We start from the raw sequence: 22,001 nt of genomic DNA, 5'->3' as shown, positions 1-22,001 counted from the left end.
ACACACACACACACACACACACACACACACACACCCCACTCTTCTTTCCCTGCAGACACTCCTTTGGAGCCCTGATCACACTGCATAACTATTTACATAAATGTCCCCCTTACCTGACATTGGGTTCTTTGGAGTTAGGAAATACACTTCTCGTTTCACCTCTATAGTCCTGGTGCTTAGCACGTGGTAGTTCAGGAAATATTTGCGGAAACGATTTTAAGAGTGCTCTAGTCCCAGCCATGGTCACCATTTTACAAAAGTGCTTTCTTGTGTCAAACTCTAAACAGGACCCTGAAGAGTCTCTTAGAGGGAAAAAAAGCTCTTTAACGCTAGAGAAAGGTCCCTGTTCGGGGTGGTTTTCTTTCTCCTTAACTTGGTCTCTTTGGTTATCCCTCAAGATAACTTTCCTTGAGAATTCCTCTGGCACTAAAACCCAAAAAGGGTGAAGTCAATTTTGACTTTTGGAAAATGAACTGAAGAGAAAGAACACTACCTCTTAGAGAAATATTCGTTCCAGCAATCCACCTTGGCGGGGCCGCGGTGGGCGTTGGCAATCTTCTGACACAGTTGCTTGTTTTCATATTCGATTTTATCGAATTTCTTTTGTTCACCCTGGTGAGAAACCCCACCCCATCATGGTGACGTCATTGCTACATGGCACTCCATCCCACAATCGCTGAGCATCCCCCTCCTCTGGGATTGTGCGAAAGGGGCATATTGGGGGCCACAGTGGAGACTGGGAGAGAAGCTGAGGAATCCAGGGGTGGTGTGTATGGGGAGGAGAAGGGTGAACGAATCTTTGGTGAGGTGGGTATTTAGAAAGCTCTGGGAAACTGGCCCTCTTTAGGACATAGATAAAATCAATAATGGCAGGAACAAGTACCTGTAGTTTGCTCAGTTTTAAAATGTGATGTGTGTGCACCACTGGAAGCTTGGTATCAACAGTAGGCTTCACTAGAGAGGGGGGAAAGAGAGCAATGTTACATCACAGGTGTCCTCTTAGTAGCCTTAGAAAATCTGCTCACATTCTAGACAACGGCCCTGATTAAAACATTACAAGTTTGAATTCTGAACTAATCCAGGTCAGGAATTTTGGTTTAGTTGAGTTTCCCAAACTGACATCTTTTGGAGAGTTTTGAGCAGACACGAGAGAATGGTGAGGGCTGTAAAAAGTAAAATTTACAGACATAAATATCCTTAGAATCTAATGAAAGAAACCTCTCTCCCACCCTTTCCCAGTACGACTAGCCTGGCTACTGGATGCTGCAGCCCTATCCTCTGTCTACCTTACTTTGGCTTTAAAGAGTTTAAATGAGCATATCCATCAAATGAACTCCCTGGTGGAAGATAAATTTGCAAAGCCATGTACTGGTCTGGTTGACCGTCAATATCTCTAAGGTGGGCCCTTCCAGAACCCTAATCGCAGTGTCCCGTTCAAATTGCCCCACGTACCTATTTGTAGTCTATTCTGATGAAATACGTAGTGGCCAAAGTCCAGTTTCCTCCTGAATGATGTGCTCTGTCTATGATTAGAGACGATCACAGGGTAGGCTAGATAATCCGGGGAATTGTTCATCTTCTCTTCCTAGTCTCACTTCAGAAATGAGGCACCCAGGCTCCTCTGTGAGGTACTTAGCTGTCCCCATGACGGGTTGTCAGTTACCCAGTTATGACATCAGGGACAGGTCCCCCGGAAGAAGGAGGAGCCCCAGAGCATGCCTGGCCGTCCCTGGGCTTCTCTTTTGAGAGCTAACCCAGTCAAGATGAAGGCAGAGGCTCAGAAGCTTTCCCAGCTGTCTGGAATGCAGGTACCACCAACAGCAGCAGGAAAAGGTGTGGTGTCTGGGAGGGGTGGGAAGGCACGGGGTGGGATGGGGAGACATCCAGCCTTGGTTACACACCTTGGGCTCTAAGTTTAGTCTCCACTGCAATGGTTTCCCTGAAGGTGTGAGACTACAGCTGTTTGCAGAAGTAAAAGACCTTAACGATAATTTGATCCGATTTCTTCATTTTGCAGATGAGGAAACTGAAGTCCAGAGCAACAGCCAAACTTCTGTAGAACAAGTTAGCGGCAGAACTGGGCTCAGGATGTGGGTTTCCTGAATTCCCAGGACCACAGGTGCTTTTTGGAGAGGTGGTAGCTGCCATTTTCATGGCAGTGGAGGAGAACAGAGACGGTCTTTTGCTGGCAGCTGGACCTCAGTAAATGATGAGTTGCTGACATCGTGTGGCTCACAGTGGGCTGGCAGCTGCTCCAGGAAGGGCTGCAAAGGAGAGGGATTCGCGTCCACACTAGCACAGGGTGTAGCACCTAGTGGGTGCGCTACGCGTTTGCTGATCAAGAGAGGGAGAACGCCTATCCAGTGCTCACTATGTAGAGCTGGGCGCTTTCCTGGCATGTTGATCTTTCAAACCACCCTAGGAGTTAGGTGCTCTTATTACCCTCATTTTTGCAGTAAACGGGCTCAGAGAGGTTAAGTCATTGCCCAGGGCCAGAATGCCATGCTTGCTTGCATAGAGCCCAAGCTTTAAGCACGATGCCAACTCTCACTGAAGGCTGGAAGAAATGTGCCCCCGAGTTGGGCTTCTCAAACTTTCAACCTTCGTAGGGATCCCCAGCAGGGCGTATAAAAGGCACATTCTCACTCAGCAGGTCTGAGCTGGGGCGGAGATTCTGCATTTCTGACCAGCTCCCGGGTGATGCCAACGTTGCTGGTCCGCAGCAGGCAGAGCTCACAAACGGAACCCGGGTGTCCCTGTAATCCTGAGAAAATTCAGCGACACTAGGGTGTACCCCGGTCAAGAGAAACTTTTATTGCGCCCTGCATTTAGTCCAGTGAAGTTACTGCACTTCCATGCCTTAACGGGGGGTGGGAAGAGGACCCCCCAAAACTCCGGAGTAGCGGCATCTCAGCCCCCTAACTCAGGCCCAGAGGTCTGCCCCCGTGTACGCCTGGCGCCTGGCGGCGCGCATACTTCTCGGGAGCGCAGCGCGCCTGGCCGCCGGCGCTCCGCCGCTTCCCGTGCCCGGCGGGCCCGCCTCCGGGGCGGGACGGGGCGGGTCCCGGCTCCGGAGCGCCCGCCCAGCTGACCCGGCCGCTCTCCCTTAGCTTGCTGCTGCCCGGGCGTGCAGGGCCCGGCTGCCGCCATGTCGGGGCCGTTTGAGCTCTCGGTGCAGGATCTCAACGACCTGCTGTCGGACGGCAGCGGCTGCTACAGCCTCCCGAGCCAGCCCTGCAACGAGGTCACCCCCAGGATCTACGTGGGCAACGCGTGAGTCGCCGCTCCTGGGCCCCGAGACAGCCCAAAGGCCCCTCCCCGGGTTGCCCCGCCCACCCGAGGGCTGGGGGTGGGGGCGTCGGCGGCCGCGGGTGGGGGGAGCCAGGGCGGGGTCGTTCCTCCGGAAGCCGAGGCGGGGGCTGGGCGGGGGCTGGGCGGGGGCTGGAGTCACCGCCCACCCTCGCGCTTAGGGCGGAGGGGCTGAACCCCGCCCCGCCCCGCCCCAGCTCTGTTCTTCCCTTCGCTGGGTGGCGGAGACCCGGGCGCAGCTCGGGCAGCCGGGCGTCAGGCCCGAAGCCACAACCCTCTAGGGGCTCGGCCTTGGGCCGTGTCGGGGCTACCAGGTTCACTTAACAGGTGGCCCTCTGTCCCCCGGCCGGTCTCCGGCCCGCTCGTCATGTGACAGCTGCCTGGTTCTGCAGTGAGGTCACCGCGGAATGTCTGCCTTCGCTGCCATGGCAACGGGATGACGTCACAATTCGGGCGTGGAACTTTCCCGGCCGGGCAGGCCCAGATGTGGGAATTGAAATATCGCAAACTAGGGGTCCAGAGACATGGGCCCGGGCTTCCTCGCTCCTCCCCCTGCCTTCCAGTTAGGGTTTGATTTATCTAGAATTCTAGAACGATCCAATAATAACGCCCCCCTAAGGACCTGAGCCATCACTTAGAAAAGGCTGCCGACCTTCTCACCACCAGGAAGTGCATTTATTATTTATCACTGAGGAGTTCTTACCAAATTGATTTTCTCATAGTCAAACTACCAGTAAGAATTTCTCAGCAGCAGGAGAAAACCAGTGTTAACCATTCAGAGAGTTGCTGAAATACCAGCCAAAAGCAAAAAAAAAAAATAGATTCCCATGCCTGTACAGCCTTGGGAGGGTGTAGGTTGGATTTTCTGAGACCCAGTTACCAAGGCCCTAAGCTCCGTGGGCCCAGGGACTGCATGTCTAATCCGGTTCTCTCCTTTTACACAGGAAGAAATGATGGCCCAGAGCACTGTAGGGATTGTGAAGACAGGGTCAATGTCTTGTTCATGTCTGTATCCCAGGTCCTGGCATAGGACTGCCACAGAAATGGGGGCCATCACGGAGCCAGGGGGTCTGGCAGGCAGGCTGGGCCTCGTGGGGGCTTGTCTCATCCATCCATCACTCATTCACCACTTGAAGCATCACTATGTGACAGATGTTGAACAAGTATTCACAGTATTGATGACAATGATAATGGTAAAGTTGTTGAATGTTGACTTAGAGAAGGAAGATGAATGGTAGTGACTCTTCAAAGTTAGTTATTTTAGTGCCTTTTTAATGACCACTGCTTTACAATTGTGTGCAGTGTCGTGATAGCTAAAACAGGTCCTAGAAGCTCAGCCAAAGGCCTCGGTAATTGCCAAGTTCTGAGGATAAGCCCCTCTCCAGCCACCCAAGCAGCAAGTGGCCTTGGCCTTCTCGGAAACCTGCTCTCTTGGGCGGCTTGGCACATTGCGCCGTCACTGCTTCCTAAGTGAAAACTAAGGCTGTGAACAAGTAACTCTGCGCTTGACAGAGCTGGGGGTGTGGGGGGCGCTCAGCAGGGAGGATGGACTGAGTACCGATCCCCCCTCCCCCGCGCAGTTGGGCGCGCCTTAAGAAAATCAGGGCTCCTGATCAGGGCTCACGGGGCAGAGAGGAGCCTGGAGGAGCCACGGTTTCTGCCTCTTGAGATTTGCAGTTGATATGGGCATGAGAGGCAGGGTGAGGAGGAGGACAGCAGGGCTGGCGTGAGGAGGAAGGAGGCCTTCTCCCAACCCTGCTGCGCAGCAGCCCATGTGAGCACATGCACATCCTTCCGCTGTCATGTCGGGCCAGAGCTTAAGCTCTGTCCTTCCTCCCCGGGCTGCTGTGACAGGCAAACAAGATCACGCAGGAGAAGGCGTTCTGTAAAGTATAAACTGCTGTTTGAATTGGGACGTTGTTGTGAGATGAAATAAAGGAGCCCTTTGACTATTCAGATCGAATGTTTTGTAACCCCCAGAGTTCTGTTGAGGCCACTTGCTCCCCAAGTGCTTACTCACCCAAGAGAGCTTCAGAGATGTGGCTAGTGGACTATGGCAGAAAGGATCCCTCTGGGGGATGGGAGGGAGCTGCTGCACTTTAGAATCCAAGGAAGAAGGCCGCCTGGGATGTGCTGATTTCATTCTTCACTGATTCACCACACATTCAGCACCTACTGTGTGCCAGGTTCCGTAGCACGTGCTGGGCATACAGACATGAAGTAGGCATGGTTCCTCCCTCAAGGAGCTCACAGCCTGGACAGCTAAACAAATAAGCACCATCAAGCATTAGGATAGTGGCAGTGACCACGGCGTCAGGTTCTGTCTATAGAACAGCTCATTGGACACTCAAAACAACTCCAGGGGTAGGTACTGTTATCACCCCCATTTTACAGATGGGGAAACTGAGGCACAGAAAGGTTTAGTGGCTTGTTCAAGGTTGTCTGGCTGGTAAGTGGCAGGGCTGGAATCAGACCCGGGCAGTCTGGCTCCAGAGCCCATTTTAGCCCCGTGGTGATACCACCACCACAGTATAGGGAGCACAATGCTGAATGGAGGGGAGATCAGGAAATACTGCCAAGGGTGGTGAGAAATGAGAGGGTACGTTTCCATGAAGGTGGTGGAGAAGGGCATTCCAGGTAGAGGGAACAGCCTGGGCATGAAAGTGCCCAGGCTATTTGGGGCAGGTAATTAGATCTGGCTGGAGTGAGGGCAGAGGGTCATAAGCTGGGGCTGGAGAAGTAGTCAGGGGCCAGAGCATGGAGGGTCCTTGCTGGGCCAAGAGGCTTGGGATCTTGTCCATCTTTCTCCCCTGAGGGCTGCCAGGTGGTCAGTTGATCACCCCCCTGCTGCTGTCTCCTGTCCAGGTCTGTGGCTCAAGACATCCCCAAGCTGCAGAAACTGGGCATCACCCATGTCCTGAATGCGGCCGAGGGCAGGTCCTTCATGCACGTCAATACCAGTGCCAACTTCTACAAGGACTCTGGCATCACCTACCTGGGCATCAAGGCCAACGACACACAGGAGTTCAACCTCAGCGCCTACTTTGAAAGGGCGGCAGACTTCATCGACCAGGCCCTGGCTCAGAAGAACGGTAAGGGACCTGCCACCCAAGAAACTATGGGAGGCACCTTTGACAGGACTTCCTCTAGAAAACAGGCCCACGACAGGCCTCTTCTTGGAAAACCTGTTGGTTCCTGTGTCTTGTGCTGAATGACTGAGAGCTTCGGGTCTCTCTCTGCTCAGCTGGCTGCCCGTCAAGTGGCTTCACATGACACGAGATGTACGAACCCATCACACAGTGGCAGCCCCGGGCTCCCTGTGTTGGATCTGACTTTGGCTGGGAGTCAGTTGCCAGCCCCTCCCCCCATTCAGATAGCTGCAATAATGAAGATCTATTCTTTTCCGTGATAAGAAATCCTGAGGCGAAGGGGCTCCAGGGCTTGCTGATTCAGCGGCTCTGTGGTGGCTTCAGGACTCTTCTGCCACCCTTCGTGGTGGGCACTCCCCTGATGGTCCCAAGATGGCTGCAGCCGATCTGGTTACCACCTCCCGACAGGACCAAGTGCAGCAAAAATGAGGCAGCCCTCTCTTCCTCATGTTTCTCTCTTTTCTTAAGAGCAAGTGAAACATTCCCTGGAAACCCCCCAGTGGAGCCCCCCCTCACATCTCACTGGCTACAGTTGGGTCACATGAATACCTGCCAAGGGGAGGGGGGTCAGTCGTGATCGGCTCAGGCCCAAAGTCAGCAAACTTTGGCCCAGTTTTTAAATGCTTCCTGCAACTCCCAAATATAAGGTGAGACCGAAGCAGAACTGCTGAGGTGCTGGCAGTGGGGCGAGGCGTGCCAGAGAGAAATCCTAGAAGGCCAGAGGGTGGACAGCCGCTGAGCAGGCTGGGCCGCTTGCCCTTTCTGCTTTTAGCTTGTTTCTCTCAGCAACTGCCTTTACCTTCCTGCCGCTTCCTCCAGCCTCTTCCTTCCTCCCCACCCCAAACCTTCCCGGGCGGAGTGACCCCCACTGAGGCGTCATCAGCCCTGTTCTCCTGATTCTAGCCTGTCTCTGCTACCCTGATGCTTCTTGTCCCAGCAGCCTCCCCACTGGAATGATTTCCAGGGAACAGAGTTTACTAGCCGCTGGTTAGCGCACGTTTGGGGCCCAGAAGGGAAGATTTATTGCCTGGGGAATCTGCAGACTTTATCATCAGGCCCTTCGTGGTCCTCCACTGCCTTGTACACCTTACCCACCTCCTCTGCAGCTGTTCTGAGCTCCTGTATAGACGAGACCGAGGGGCCCAGTTAAGGGGATGGATTTCGCTCTTCCTGTGTGTTGACAGGTCATCCATTCAGGGAACTTAGAGCCCTCTGATGGTTTCCTCTTTCCAGACAACTAGGAACATACCCTGACTTTGTGTGACCTCCTGCCTTAGCCCGCGTGGGTTGGGTCATGAGTCTGGAAGGCTCTCTCTGCCGCTCCCTGCCCTGTCTCTGGCAGACTCCACCTCGTGCTTGAGTACTGGGCATAGTGTCCTCTCTTCCATGAAGCCTGCCCTCAGGCTGGGTCTGCTTTGTCCCTTGTCTGGTCTCCCTAGCACCTGGCGTAGATCAGGCACATAGCAGGTACACTGGATTACTGAACCAGTGACAAAAAGGAATTCCAAGGGTTCTAATGCCCAGTGTAAATGCTTCCAGGATTGACTGGCCAAGTGAGTCAACAGAAATGCGCTGGCCTCCAACACTGTGCCGGGCTCGGGGGAGCTGGGGTCCCATCACTTTGGAGAGGGGAGAGGAGGGGAGTGGCCAGGGGCACTCAGAGAAGGAAGCAGTCACTTCCGTCTGGGAAGATCAAGGGAGGCTTCGTGGAGGAGGTGGCATCTGGGCGGGGCCTGGAAGGCTGGGCTTTGAACCCTCCCCTTCCACACTGGCTCTATGAGCCCTGGGCATGCTGAGTCTGTTCCTGGTTCCAGGTGGTGAGGCAGCTGCTCTGCAGAGGGTCCCGTTGCCAGGGCGGGGGCAGGGAAAGCCCCACTCTGAATACTTTGGGTCCACTGGCCAGAGAGTGAATGGGCAGGAAAGTGGAGGACTCCCCATTCCTGCTCATCAGCATTGGGAAAATAGGGTTGTGTTTTGGGGATAGGGTAATGGGAACGGAAGACACTCTGTTTGATTCTGGGCCAGCAGATTTCCTTCAGAATAATGCCCGTGTAGAGATGTTGGTGGGTATTCATTCACTCAGCTGGTCAGCAAATATTTATTGAGCACCTACTGTATGCTGGAGACTGTAAGGCATCTAAAATCAGTACCCCACAGTCCTTACCCTTAAGGAACTCACACTCTGGCAGAGGAGGGTCGGTCTTTGTGTGGCCGATGCTAACACAGAGCCAGGCTGCTGTAGAAGAGGATGTACCAGGTGCCAGCAGAGGACTCGTCGTGTTGGCTAATATTTATTTATTGAATGTTCCCATCTGCCAGGCACTAGCCTAAGTCTTTCTTTTTTAAATTAATTTATTTGGCTGCGTTGGGTCTTCATTGCTGCGCACGGGCTTTCTCTAGTTGTGGCGAGGGGGGGCTACTCTTCATTGCAGTGCGCAAGCTTCTCATTGCGGTGGCTTCTCGTTGTGAAGCATGGGCTCTAGGTGCGCAGGCTTCAGTAGCTGTGGCACGCGGGCTCAGTAGTTGTGGCTCGTGGGCTCTAGAGCGCAGGCTCAGTAGTTGTGGTGCACGGGCTTAGTTGCTCCGCGGCATGTGGGATCTTCCCGGACCAGGGATCGAACCCGTGTCCCCTGCATTGGCAGGAGGATTCTTAACCACTGCGCCACCAGGTAAGTCCCTAGCCTAAGGGTTTTATGTCACTTCCTTTAATCTTCCAACCACCTTGTGCCATGAGTACTATTAGAACAGACAAGGAAACTGAGGCACAGTGGGCTTAGGTGGGTCATAGAGTAATAACCAGTGTATTGGCCAGAGTGCTCCGGAAGAACAGAACCAGTAGAATATAGCTATTATTTATTTCAGAGAATTGGCTCACGTAATCATAGGGGCTGGCAAATCTGAAACCTGTCAGGCAGACCTGCAGCTGGAAACGCGGGCAGGACTTCTGGAGGTAGAATTCCTTCTCCAGGAAGCGTCAGTTTTTTGCTCTTAAGATCTTTAACTGATTGGATGAGGCCCACCCACCTTATCAAGGGTGATCTCCTTTATTTAAAGTCAAGTGATGGGAGATATTCATTACATCTACAAACTCTCTTCGAGACTAGTGTTTCACCAAGCAACTGGGCATCATAGACAAGCCAAGTGGACAAGTTTAACCCTCACAACCAGCAAGTTAAAATTTAAACCCAGATTCACATGACTTCAAAGATTTGGGTTCTAAGTCCCGATGCTGACAAAGAAATACTTGAGCTGGGGTCTTAAGGTATGAGCAGGAGTTTGCCAAGTAGCCAAGAGGGAGAGGATGTGCCAGGTAGATGGAAAAACATGTGCAAAGGCTGAGAAAAAGCCTGGAAAGGTGTCGGGGCCGTGGGCGGTTGGCCTGGTATGTCACACCTTGGGGACTAGACTACCCGGCTAATGGTGGCAGGTCACGTTTTTATATTTTAGAAAGCTGCCTCCAGCTGGAGTGGGGGTTGGTGGTGGTGAAGATAGAGTGAGAACTCAGTTTGGAGGTGAGGGGGCAGAGGTGGGAGGTGACAGGGACCTGAACTGAGCACTCTGTGTGAGGAGGGGGTGGGGATAAGAGAAGCCGAGGCTTGTAGCTCAGGCTACAAGAACCTTGTTGACAAGGTTCTGACCTCTCCTGACCATCCCTTCCTTCTTTCACCCAACGCTGGGGATGCAGCAGGGAGCAAAACAGACGGACATCCCTGCCCTCGTGGAGCTTATGTTTTGGGGGAAGATGACAGCAAACAAGTGAAAAAGATATGTGGCCCGTCAGGGGGTGGGGGGACCAAAGCAGGGAGAAGGGGATGAAGGAGTATGGGTAGCGGGCTGGTGTTGCCAGACGGCTGGAGGGAGGGAGGAGAGGGAGGAGGGGATGACGTCAGTGGCGGGGGGAGGGGCAGATTTAGTAGAGCCTCGTGGGACATTTGGGGGACCACGAGAGGGTGTTTTTGTTTGTGTGGTTTTTTTTGTTTGTTTGTTTTTGCGGTACGCGGGCCTCTCCCGTTGCGGAGCACAGGCTCCGGACGCGCAGGCTCAGCGGCCATGGCTCACGGGCCCAGACGCTCTGCAGCATGTGGGATCTTCCCGGACCGGGGCACGAACCCGCGTCCCCTGCATCGGCAGGCGGACTCTCAACCACTGCGCCACCAGGGAAGCCCTGTTTGTGTGTTTGTTTTGATTTCTTGTGTTTTTATTTGACACGCACGTACCTTTTATTTTTTAAATGGCTTTATTGCGGCATAACTGACGTTCAGTAAACTACACACAGTTGGGTTTGGTAAGTTTTGACATATGTATGCATCTGTGAAGCCATGACCACAACCAAGATCATGAGCGTATCCATCACCCCGCAGATTTCCCTCATGTCCCTTTGTGACCTCTCCCTTCCACCCCTCTCTTCCCTCTGTTCCTCAGCAACCACCGATCTGCTTTCTATCACTAGACGTTAGTGCACATCTTGTAGACTTTCATATCAATGAAGTTGCACGGTATGTCCGCATTTTTGGTCTGGCCTCTTTCACTCAGCATCATTACTTTCAGTTTCTTCCGCGCTGTTGCACGTATCAGGAATGCCCTTTTAACGCTGAGTAGCCTTCTGTTGGATGGACATACCACAGTTTGTTTATCCATTTACCTGTTGATGGACATTTGGGTGGTTGTCATCTTTTGCTTTTGCTTGAAATAGAAGATTCACATAGAGAAGTACCCATATCACAGTGTATCAGTGCGCTGCACACACCCATGTACCAGCCCCCAGATCAAGAAAGAAAGCATGACCAGCACCCCAGAAACCCCCCGACGTATTCCCTCCCAGTGTCACATCTCCCGCCTCGCATACCAGTATCCAGACTTCTAACAGCGTAGTTCAGTGTTGCTGCCTCTTTTTTGTTGTTGTTAAAGTTTTGTTTTTGTTCTTGGCCACACTTTGCGGCACGCGGGATCTTAGTTCCCCTGCAGTGGCAGCGTGGAGTCCTAACCACTGGACCACCAGGGGAGTCCCCTGGCTCTTCTACCCTACGGGATCGCACACATCCTGTTTGTGTGTTTCTTCCATGCTGTATCTGGGAAGCTGGAGATTGCTCGTCCTTAGTATTTATCTACTCTGCTGTTGACGGGCCTTTGGGAGTGTCCAGCTTGGGGCTACCGTGAACAGTGCTGCCTGCAGTCTTTTAGCAGACGTGTGCGTGTACCCCTGCTGGCCATGGGTCTGGGATGGAACTGCCAGGCCCTGGGGAACGCATGTGTTCAGCTTGAGTAGATCCTGCCACACGGCTTTCCGAAGCTGTGCGCCAGTTTACACCCCGTCCCCGAGCCACAGATCAAAGTCCTAGCTGCTCCACATTCTCACTAATGCTGTGTGTTTTGTATTTATCTTTTTCATCTTAGCCATTCTGGTGGGCACACAGTGGCCTCGCATTATAATTTTCATTTATATTTCCTGGAAGGGTTTTTTTTGTTGTTGTTGTTTTTTGCGGTACGCGGGCCTCTCACTGTTGTGGCCTCTCCCGTTGCGGAGCACAGGCTCCGGACGCACAGGCTCAGCGGCCATGGCTCACGGGCCCAGCCGCTCCGCGGCATGTGGGATCTTCCCGGACCGGGGCACGAACCCGCGTCCCCTGCATCGGCAGGCGGACTCTCAACCACTGCGCCACCAGGGAAGCCCCCTGGAAGGGCTTTGACTGGAGTCGAGGTGTGACGGGACGGCCCCAGCTCACTGTGTCCCTATCTTTCACAGGCCGAGTGCTCGTCCACTGCCGTGAGGGTTACAGCCGCTCCCCGACTCTCGTCATCGCGTATCTCATGATGCGTCAGAAGATGGATGTCAAGTCTGCCCTGAGCATCGTCAGGCAGAACCGTGAGATCGGCCCCAACGATGGTTTCCTGGCCCAGCTCTGCCAGCTCAATGATAGACTAGTCAAGGAGGGGAAATTGAAACTCTAGGGCGCCCTCACTGCCTCTTCTCTAGAGGTCGGATGGAGGGAGGCGCCCTGGTTGTGGTGTCCCAAGCTGCCATGTTTAGGAAACACAGTGTACCCTGCTCCCAGCATCACCAGGCACTTGCCCACAAGTCTGTCCCAACACAGCCCTGGGCCACTTTCCCCCTGGGGAGCATATAAAGAAGCTTGCTGAGGAGGGCATTCCTGCTCCCTGGTGCCTACAATTTATGATGTCCTCACCCTGAGGAGGGGGCGCAGAGGGGGCGCAGGCCTGTGACGGGCGTGCTTCTCCTGGATGGCCCAGGGCAAGGGATGTGTGGAGGTGTAAGGCCTGAGATGCTCACAGGGACCCCTCCCCGCCTCCCCACCCTTCACCCCTGGGCCCTCTCCTGAGTGGGGACCCCAGCCCTGTAAAGGAACTATGCAAACGCGGGCCCCTCTTCCCCCACCGTGTCTGTCTCCCCTGTCCCCTCACAGCTGTCCACACCCTGCTCGTAGGCAGAGGCACGTCGTGAGGTCTGAAGTTGGCTCAGGGTCAGTTGTCCGTGGGTGGAAATTCCCATGAAGAGACTGCATTTTAATGATTTCCTTAGGATTAAAGATACCGAAACAAAGAAGCCTTTGAGTGGGCAAATACATGTCCCTGGAGGGCTCTCCTAAATTAATTGTTTAAAAAATGTGACTTCTTGGAAGGCTTGAGTTCAGAATCCACCTCTTCTGGGTACCCGGCTCTCAGAGGTCACTTGGTCGGTTAGAAGAGCGATGCCTTGGGCAGGGTTTTATTTTTCTTTTTTAGAAAACAGGGTGTTGAAGTCCAGCCTATTTAAAAACCCCACCATTTGGAGAATTACAAGGGTTTTGTCCTGAATTATAGTGTTGGCGAGCCCAAGCCACTCGTGCTCACTGCTTTTTGTCTCGGTTACTATTCCAAGAACAGGAGGAGGAAGTTGGCCAATTATAGCACGTGCGTGCACGTGCGCGCGTGTGCGTATCTGTGTGTGTGTGTGTGTGTGTGTGTGAGAGAGAGAGAGAGCAACACAGCCAGTGGCTGGACAAGCAAGGGGTTGAACGGGCCCAGGCTCACATCCTGCCCACTCACAGGTAGTTCTTCCAGCTCTCTGCTGCCAGAAAAGGTCCAGGAGCCTTGGCAGCAAAAAATGACTCAACCAGGCAGAAAGGAAACATGGCGGGACGTCCAAATGCAGCCTTTACTGGTGGTAGAGGAAACAAAAAGAAACAGCCTCTGTAAGGACTTTTTTAGGATGACGTCGGAACGCACAAGCACTCACACACGTGTGCGTGTGCGCACATTTGTCAGAATATAGGAGTTTTGTTTTGAACACAGTCTTCTTAGCACTTGACATGATTGCCATCAGGGCAACCGATGCAGTGCTGTCATCTTCAGGTTCCCTAACGGCAGAGAGGTGGTCCTCAGCTCTGCCCCCGGCGCTTAGCACATAGATGTCTGATAAAAGTTTGTGGAATTAAACTTTTTTATTTTTTGCGGTACGCGGGCCTCTCACTGCTGTGGCCTCTCCCGTTGCGGAGCACAGGCTCCGACATGAAGGCTCAGCGGCCATGGCTCACGGGCCCAGCTGCTCCGCGGCACGTGGGATCCTCCCGGACCGGGGCACGAACCCGTGTCCCCTGCATCAGCAGGCGGACTCCCAACCACTGCGCTACCAGGGAAGCCCTAAACTTTTTTTTTTTTTTTGAGCACCAATTATATGCAGGGTGTTGTTCTGGGGGGTGTATCAAGCTCCCAGAAGCCTGACTTGGTGGTAGGATCACTTGCAAGGATCTGCAAAGGAGTCTTACCTGAAAGGAAATATCAGGGACTTTTGTTAAATATTTAAAATTCAGTTTTAAGTTTCAATTCAGGCAGCGTCATTACTGTATGGAGGTGGGGAATGTGCCTTTTCCAGAGTTGACCAGAAGCTTCCAGCTAGGTTGAGGAGAAGCAGGTGTGCCTTGGGCCTCACACCCAGGTGTCATGGTCTCTGTCTTGGCAGAAGCAGCACCTCCGCAGCCTGGATGTCCCCTTTGCTTTGTGACCTCAGCAGCCCCGAACAAACTAGAATCTGTCTTCTTTTTCAGCTACGAGGCTGCCCCAATAGACCTAAGTGACACGGCCACCCTCTCCACCACGTCCCTCGCGGTGCCCAGATAACTCTCGCACTTAATCTATCTTCATCCTCACAATAACCTATTAACTTGGTAGGACTTATTCATGTATTGTTACCTTTCAGGAAAGGAACTGGGGTTCAGAGTGAGTAGGGGTGTAGTGCTCAGGGCTGCCCAGCTCTAAGGCAGAGCTGAGGCGAGATTTCAGGTTGGCTGCTCTCTGAAGCTGAATTCTTTCTCCCCTACTACACTCCTCCTCAAGAAATGAGCCCCTGGGCATGTCCGTGACCCAGCTCGTGTGCACAAGAGCCAGTTAGCTTTGTGGCCAGAGGACAGCTGTTCAAGCTGTGGTGTTGGGGGCGGCGGGACTCTGCTCCAGGACAAGGAAGTAAAAAGCGTGGGTCCCCAGCCGGGTTAGAATGTGTGGCTCTTCTTCTAGGAAACATGTAGCATCCCTAAGTCAGAGCTTTCTGCTCCACTTCCAGAAGAGGCCCAGGAGCTGGGGCGGGGGTCCCCGTCCCACACCCAGGCGGTGGTCCCTGCACAGGACAGCCACAGCTGCTTAGGCCGGCTGACAGGATCTCTTGAAGGACTCTTTGTTAGGGGTATGTTGGAGAAAAGGCCATGGGGAGAATTAATGCCTTCACTTTGGGGCTACTTTTTTGCTGATAACTTGGGTTTTCTTGATAGTTTTTAGTCCCAGAAACGCCGCATTTACTTCACGAGATGTAACTCCTCGAAATCAAATTCTATTGTTTGAGCCAACACATGCCCAGCTGTGAGTGGAAAGCTGTTTCTGGATAGCTTTCTACCCCTGGGAAGTGATGGGATAGGAACTCAGGACGCCTCTACCCCCTCCTCTGACCTGATCTCTTTCTTTGACTAGCAAACCCCCATCTAGGCCAGATAAGAGCACCAAACAGTTTTCTTCTAGATTCTAAAGCAGTACACCTTCCGCAGGCTGGTCTGTTTCCCTGCCACTCTGAGCGAGCTGGAGAGCAGAAATCACCATCTGTCAAGCAAGGGGACTCAACTTGAAGACCTCTAAGGTCCCTTTTGGCTCTGACACCGTGGGGTTCTTTAAGAATCCGCATTGATATTGACCGCCATCTGGAAATTATAGGGTGTGTAACAATATGATGACCAGCAGGTGGCGTTGTGTTCCACCTGTGGTGATGGATGCTTGGAAAAGGAATGTTGGTGCCTTTTGTGTCACAAGTTAACGATAAGATGCTAATGTTTTAATCGAAATAAGCACTGATCTTAAAATGTGAACATATTAGCTTTTCTCGCAGGAAATTTTCTGTCATAAAACCTGCACAAAAATCACTGAAGAGCCAACAACGATGGTCCTTCCAAGTCAAGATTTTATCCTGATTGGAAAGAGAGGCCATCTCCGGTTGGGAGAGCAGATTGTTTGGAAGCTTTACTTACCTCCTGTCAGCTTTTAGGGTAATTTGATTGTGAAAGTGTGAATTTTCTGGACAGAAAAGGGGAAGGTATTAAATTGGTTTTAAAAAAAGTAAGTTTAATGTCTGTTCTATCACAAATCAGTGTTAAAACACTAAAACTGTAACCAAAATAAATGTCTTACATTACAAAGAAATGGTCTTTTTGTCCTTATCATAGTTGATTTTCTTTTATACTTTTATGCTTAGCTTTTGTTTGCTTTTTCTAACGTTTTAAAGTAATCATCTAAAAATTAGCCCTCCTGATTAGTTACAGGTTCCATGATGATTACATTCATTCAGTAAATATTTATTGAACATCTCTCCAGTACCAGAAATTTCCTGTGTTAGGAATAATCCTTAAAAATAATTTAATTTAGAAAAATTTCAGCTTTATTGTGGTGTAATTGACTGGAATATTCTTTTTTTTTTAATTAATTAGTTTATTTATTTTTGGCTGTGTTGGGTCTTCGTTGCTGCGCGCTGGCTTTCTCTAGTTGCGATGAGCGGGGGCTACTCTTCGTTGCAATGCGAGGGCTTCTCACTGCAGTGGTTTCTCTTGTTGTGGAGCACAGGCTCTAAGCAAGCGGGCTTCAGTAGTTATGGCATATGGACTCAGTAGTTGTGGCACATGGACTCAGTAGTTGTGGCACACGGGCTTAGTTGCACCGCGGCATGTGGGATCTTCCCAGACCAGGGCTCGAACCCATGTCCCCTGCATTGGCAGGCAGATTCTTAACCATTGCGCTACCAGGGAAGTCCTGACTGGAATATTCTTGATTAGAGTAGTCCACTGCAAATGAGGGAGGTAAGATTTATGTTCTGAAAGCAGGGGACAGGGGTGACAGTCTCAAGGTGGCCTCACATGAAGATGACTGGGTGGCATTTTAGGATTTGAGTCATTCTGCAAGCAGGCAGTCCCCAACATCCCCTCCCTCCAGATGTCTTATAAACTCCTCCCGTAGCAGTAAGCTCCTTTATGATAAGCATTGCCTTTTTTCCCCCTGAATAAAACTTCGAGAAAATTGGGTGCCTTTTCTCCAGACAGAAAGAGCCTGGGCAGAAAAAGAGCCTCTCTGGTCTCCAGCTCCCCATCTGCAGCAGGAGGCAATTAGACTAGCTCAGCATTTGTCAAGCTTCTTTGGCAACATAATCTTTACATTTTCACACAAAATCTTAAGGCAGGGCACTGATATATAAAACTGGTAACATGTTTTTTTAAGTGTAAGTTACACTTAAAAAACATTTTAATTAAAAAGGGAATACTGTATATATACACAGTAATAAATTCAAACAATACAAAAGGCTTAGAACAAAAAGTGAGTCTCCTACCCCAATCCTTCAATGCCTCTACCCCGGAGGAAGCCACTACTAAGTATGTCCGTCTAGAAAAGTGCTGTTCATGTGTAAGTGCACACATATGGATACTCGTGTGTATGTAGAGATAGCCTTTTCCCTGTAAGTGGAGAATGTTTGGCACTTTGCTAGGTTGTACCTTCTTGTTTCTTATAGTCCCATGCATTTTGCCAGCTGCCTAGCATCCATTGTGTATGGACATAGTGTGACTTCTGTATACTTTTATTTTAAAGGTGCAGTCTGCTTTAATGAGCGTCAAATATACAATGAGACTCATGAATGATAATCACAGTATTTGATCTGCTTTGCATACAGTTAATTTCTGTCATCTGCTGGGGTGGTACAGTGTCAAGCACATCCTGATACTCAGAGCTAACTAAGGAGGGACGTCCTGTGCTCCCTTGTGTAATTTCATGGGCATGGATATGCCCAAGCCTAATTTTTAAAACAACAGTCTCTGAGCTATGGCCTTCTGTATTGATGACCCATGTATGATAAGTTCAAATGCACGGAAATACCATTTCTGAAGTCTACACCAAAATGAGTTAATTTGGAGGCAACAACATGAGTGGGTCATCTCCAGTTCATTCAAAGCAGATGCACAGGGCTTCCCTGGTGGCGCAGTGGTTGAGAGTCCGCCTGCCAATGCAGGGGGCATGGGTTCGTGCCCCGGTCCGGGAAGATCCCACATGCCGCGGAGCAGCTAGGCTAGGCCCGTGAGCCATGGCCACTGTGCCTGTGCGTTCAGAGTCTCTGCTCCGCAACGGGAGAGGCCGCAACAGTGAGAGGCCTGCGTACCGCAAAAAAAAAAAAAAAAAAAAAAAAGCAGAGGCATACCACATTTAGGTAACGTAGTATGCATCTGCCTCTGAACATAGAGGTGACAGAGAGTCTTCTTTGTCAACTTAAGCCCCTCTGAGCTCTTCTTCAACTGGGCCTCGACTTTTGGACTTCCATGTTCATCTCTGTGTTGTCTAATTTTAGCAAGAATCCTGCCAAGTCAGTTTAGGCAGAATCCCCCTCCCTCCATATCTGATCACCCTCAATACCTAATCGGGTTCCTCACCCGCCACCATCCCCCAGCTGATGTCTGACCACCCTGGCCTGCCTTTAGCAAGAATCCTGTTAGGTCCATTTCACCAGAATCCTCCTCACCCCTGATGTTTCCTCAGTAATTTTCCATCTGCTGAGCCCAATCTCTCTCCCCGCAACTACACGACCCCATTGCAGTGGTCCCTATCCCTGCCATGATGGTACCCCCTTGAATAAAGTCTTCTTTACCATTTTAAACAAGGATTTGCAGACAGGGGCCCTCCTGCAGGCAGAGGGTGGTAGTTTGGACAGCAGTTGGCGAGATTCTGGGGATGGGTCAGGGCCCCCCAACTTAAAGGGCCTGGTCTGCCAGGCAGAAGGAAGCAGAGGTTTTATCATGTTGGGGCTGGGGGAGCCATTAGCCCATTGTAAGCGGGAGGTTGAGTGACACAAGCTCTTTGGGGCTGTTCCTCAGAAGCTGCTGAACCAACAAGTAGATTTCCACCTGTGCTGAGACCCTGCCCTCTACAGAGAGCAAGTTCTCAACTGGGAATAAAGACAGGCTGATCTGGACTTCCCTCGGGGTAGGCAACTGCCTACAAACAGAGATTGCCCTCCAAATCCAGATCCTCCATTTTTACCACTCATCTGTGGCAGCAAACTCTGTTTAAAAATGCAGCTAATAAGAGTCCTCAGTTTCCATGAATTAGAGACCGGGAGCTTGGGAACCAAGTAGAGAGTGAAACTAACCTACCTTGGAGGTCCCTTTCAGATCAAACAGTCTACAATCCCGAGGAGTCAGACAAGCATAACTTACTTTCCAAATTTGGCCTGTCCTTCAGAGTCTGGTCCAAATGCCACATCTTCCCAGAACCACCCCAGGGGGAAGAGACTGTTCTCTTCTCTAAAGGCCCATAACACTTTATCCTGTTTAAAGAATGTATCTGAAGATTTCCTAGTGGCACCAATCACTTTCTACCCGGCATTAGAGTTATTTGGGTGAAGAATTTATTCCTTCCCTGGTACCAGAGCTCCTTGGTGGAGAGCGTGTATGAGTTCATCGTGCCTGATAGGAGGCCTTGCTTCATTAAATGTTTGACAGGTGGACTTATAAACAGGCAGCTTGGTAGAAACAAAACCCAGTAAATCATCACGTAGAAAAACAGCCTTGCTAGAAATTTAGGTGCAACTACTAAAGTATTAAATTCAATATGGCGGGGGGACTTCCATGGTGGCACAGCGGTTAAGAATCCACCTGCCAATGCAGGGGACACAGGTTCGGGCCCTGGTCCAGGAAGATCCCACATGCCCCTGAGCAACTAAGCCTGTGCACCACAACTACTGAGCCTGCGCTCTAGAGCCCGTGAGCCACAACTACTGAGCCCACGTGCCACAACTACTGAAGCCCACGTGCCTAGAGCCCATGCTCCACAATAAGAGAAGCCACTGCAATGAGGAGCCCGCACACCACAATGAAGAGTAGCCCCTGCTCACCACAACTAGAGAAAGACCACGTGCAGCAACCAACTCCCAATGCAGCCATAAGTAAATAAATAAATAAATTTATTTTTAAAAAAATTCAATAGGGGGACTTCCCTGGTGCCACAGTGGATAGGACTCCACGCTCCCAGTGCAGGGGACCCGGGTTCGATCCCTGGTCGGGGAACTGGATCCCACATGCAGGCTTCAACTAAGAGTTCACATGCCATAACTAAGGAGCTGGTGAGCTGCAACTAAGGAGCCCTGGAGCCACAACTAAGGAGCCTGCCTGCCGCAACTAAGACCCGGTGCAACCAAATAAATAAATATTTTTTTTAAATAAATAAATTCAGTTTAAGGGACTTCCCTGGCGGTCCAGTGGTTAAGACTCCACATTTCCACTGCAGAGGGCCTGGGTTTGATCCCTGGTCGGGGAACTAAGATCCTGCATGCCACGTGGTATGGCCAAATATATAAATAAATTCAATAAAAAAAAATTTAACAGCCCAAACCCAGGGTTGGCAGCCTTGTGGAGAAACATGCTGTTATGGATTGAACTGTGTTCCTCCAAAATTCATATGTTGAATCCAAGGACTTCAGAATGTGAGCTTATTTGGAAGTAGGCTCGTTGCAGATGTAATTAGTTGAGATGAGGTCATGAGTGTGGGCGCTAATCCAATATGACTGATGTCCTCATAAGAAGGCGGAATTAGGACACAGATGTGCACACAGGGAGGACAGCACGTGAAGATGAAGGTAGAGATCGGGGCGAAGCTTCTGCAAACCAAGGGATGCCAAAGCTTGCCAGCAAGCCCCTAGAAGCTAGGCGAGCGGCACGGAACAGACTCGTCCTCGCAGCCCTCAGAAGGAACCAACCCTGCCAACACTTTGATCTCAGACTTCAGCCTCCAGAAACTATGAGAAAATAAATTTCTGTTGTTTAAGCTACCCAATCTGTGGTACTTTGTTTCAGCAGCCCTAGCAAACTAAGGCACATGCCTTGTATGTTGCTCATGGGCCTGGGGACTGTTTATCCTCTCAGACCCAGAATTCACTTCTGAAATAACCCTACAGTTAAAATAAAAGACTTTGTGGAATACTACTCAGCAATAAAAAGGAAAAAATTGCTGATACAGGCAAGAACTCAGATGAATCTTCAGGGAAAGATGCTGAGTGAAAAAAGCCAGTCCTAAAAGGTTATATCATGACTGATTCCATTTATATAACATATTTATTTGAAGTGACAGAACTGTAGAAATAGAGAACAGATTAGTGGTACCCTAGGTCAGGAGTGAAGGGGAAGGGCATGCTTATAAAAGGGCAATGAGAGGATCTTTGTAGTCAGAGTTGTGCTTTGTCTTGACTGTGATGGTGGTTACTTGAACCAACACGTGATAAAGTTGCATAGAAACACACACACACGTGTACAAATAACACTGGGGAAATCTGCATAAGACTGGTGGATTGTATCAATGTTACTATCCTGGTTTTTGCAAGATGTTACCATTGAGAGAAACTGGGCGAAGGGAACAGGGAGTTTTCTCTGTATTAATTCTTACAAGTGCATGTGAATTTACAAGGACCCCAAAATAAAAAGTTTAATTCAAAAAAATGACTTTGTCCAAGGATGTTCACAGCATCCCTATCCGAGGATAGAGGAGCATTGGAAATGACCTAAACTACCCACAACAGAAGTCAGCTAAAGCCCTGAGGGTTTAACTCTGGGGAGTGTTGTCTAGCTCTGAACAATGACAAGTTTGTGGACTGAATAAATATAAAAGCGAATTAGTGTTAAGTGAAAAAGCAGATGGCATCACAGCAGGTTCTCTCTGAGCCATTTTGTGAAAAGCACGGCTATACCTTGGCAGAGAGTTAATTCAAAAGGATGGAGATAATTCAGAAGTTCAAGTCCACTGGATCCTTCTTTTCTTTCTCCTCCTCCTTCTCCTTCTTCTTCTCTCTACCTCTCGCTCTCTCTTTAAACATTACTTCAGTTTCAAATAAAATGACAACAATAAAATGAAACGAAACCCTGAGCTTTGCCATCCTCCGATCGTTGGCTTCTCCTTCCGTCTCCAGCAGGTGGCAGAAGTATTCCAAGGATGGTCCCCACGGTCTCCGTTTCCTGTGGATGAGCTGCAGACCCCAACAGCAGGTGG

At 50.7% G+C, this 22,001-nt stretch overlaps 2 protein-coding genes across 2 annotated transcripts in view; one reads left to right on the top strand and one right to left on the bottom strand.

The window, feature by feature from the left end:
• CFAP97D1 (CFAP97 domain containing 1) overlaps window positions 1-3,064 on the bottom strand; it is a 4,131-nt gene extending 1,067 nt beyond the window's left edge. The window contains exons 1-3 of the mRNA XM_027098887.1: window positions 1,453-3,064; window positions 884-954; window positions 494-612 (exon numbers count right to left, since the gene is read on the bottom strand). Coding sequence (XP_026954688.1) covers window positions 494-612; window positions 884-954; window positions 1,453-1,576 — 314 coding nt within the window. The 5' untranslated portion in view covers window positions 1,577-3,064. The remainder of the gene's footprint in view (window positions 1-493; window positions 613-883; window positions 955-1,452) is intronic.
• A 21-nt stretch (window positions 3,065-3,085) lies between these two features.
• Window positions 3,086-13,811, top strand: DUSP3 (dual specificity phosphatase 3). The gene is made up of 3 exons (XM_027098886.1): window positions 3,086-3,273; window positions 6,175-6,401; window positions 12,202-13,811. The coding sequence occupies exons 1-3, from the start codon at window positions 3,149-3,151 to the stop codon at window positions 12,405-12,407; spliced, it is 558 nt and encodes a 185-aa protein (XP_026954687.1). The 5' UTR covers window positions 3,086-3,148; the 3' UTR covers window positions 12,408-13,811.
• The last annotated feature ends 8,190 nt before the right edge of the window (window positions 13,812-22,001 follow it).

The sequence above is a fragment of the Aethalodelphis obliquidens genome, unplaced genomic scaffold (assembly GCF_003676395.1).
Source record: "Aethalodelphis obliquidens isolate GAN/ISIS:26980383/991018 unplaced genomic scaffold, ASM367639v1 scaffold126, whole genome shotgun sequence".
In the NCBI taxonomy this organism is placed as follows: domain Eukaryota; kingdom Metazoa; phylum Chordata; class Mammalia; order Artiodactyla; family Delphinidae; genus Aethalodelphis; species Aethalodelphis obliquidens.
The sequence above is the reverse complement of the archived record's forward strand: the minus strand, read 5'-3'. Positions and strand labels throughout refer to the sequence as shown.

Bases quoted from the DNA above. Each gene is read 5' to 3' on its own strand.
- DUSP3 (XM_027098886.1), top strand. From the start codon at position 3,149: ATGTCGGGGCCGTTTGAGCTCTCGGTGCAGGATCTCAACGACCTGCTG. The intron at 3,274-6,174 runs GTGAGTCGCCGC...TCTCCTGTCCAG, and splicing joins AGGATCTACGTGGGCAACGC to GTCTGTGGCTCAAGACATCC. The intron at 6,402-12,201 runs GTAAGGGACCTG...TATCTTTCACAG, and splicing joins GGCCCTGGCTCAGAAGAACG to GCCGAGTGCTCGTCCACTGC.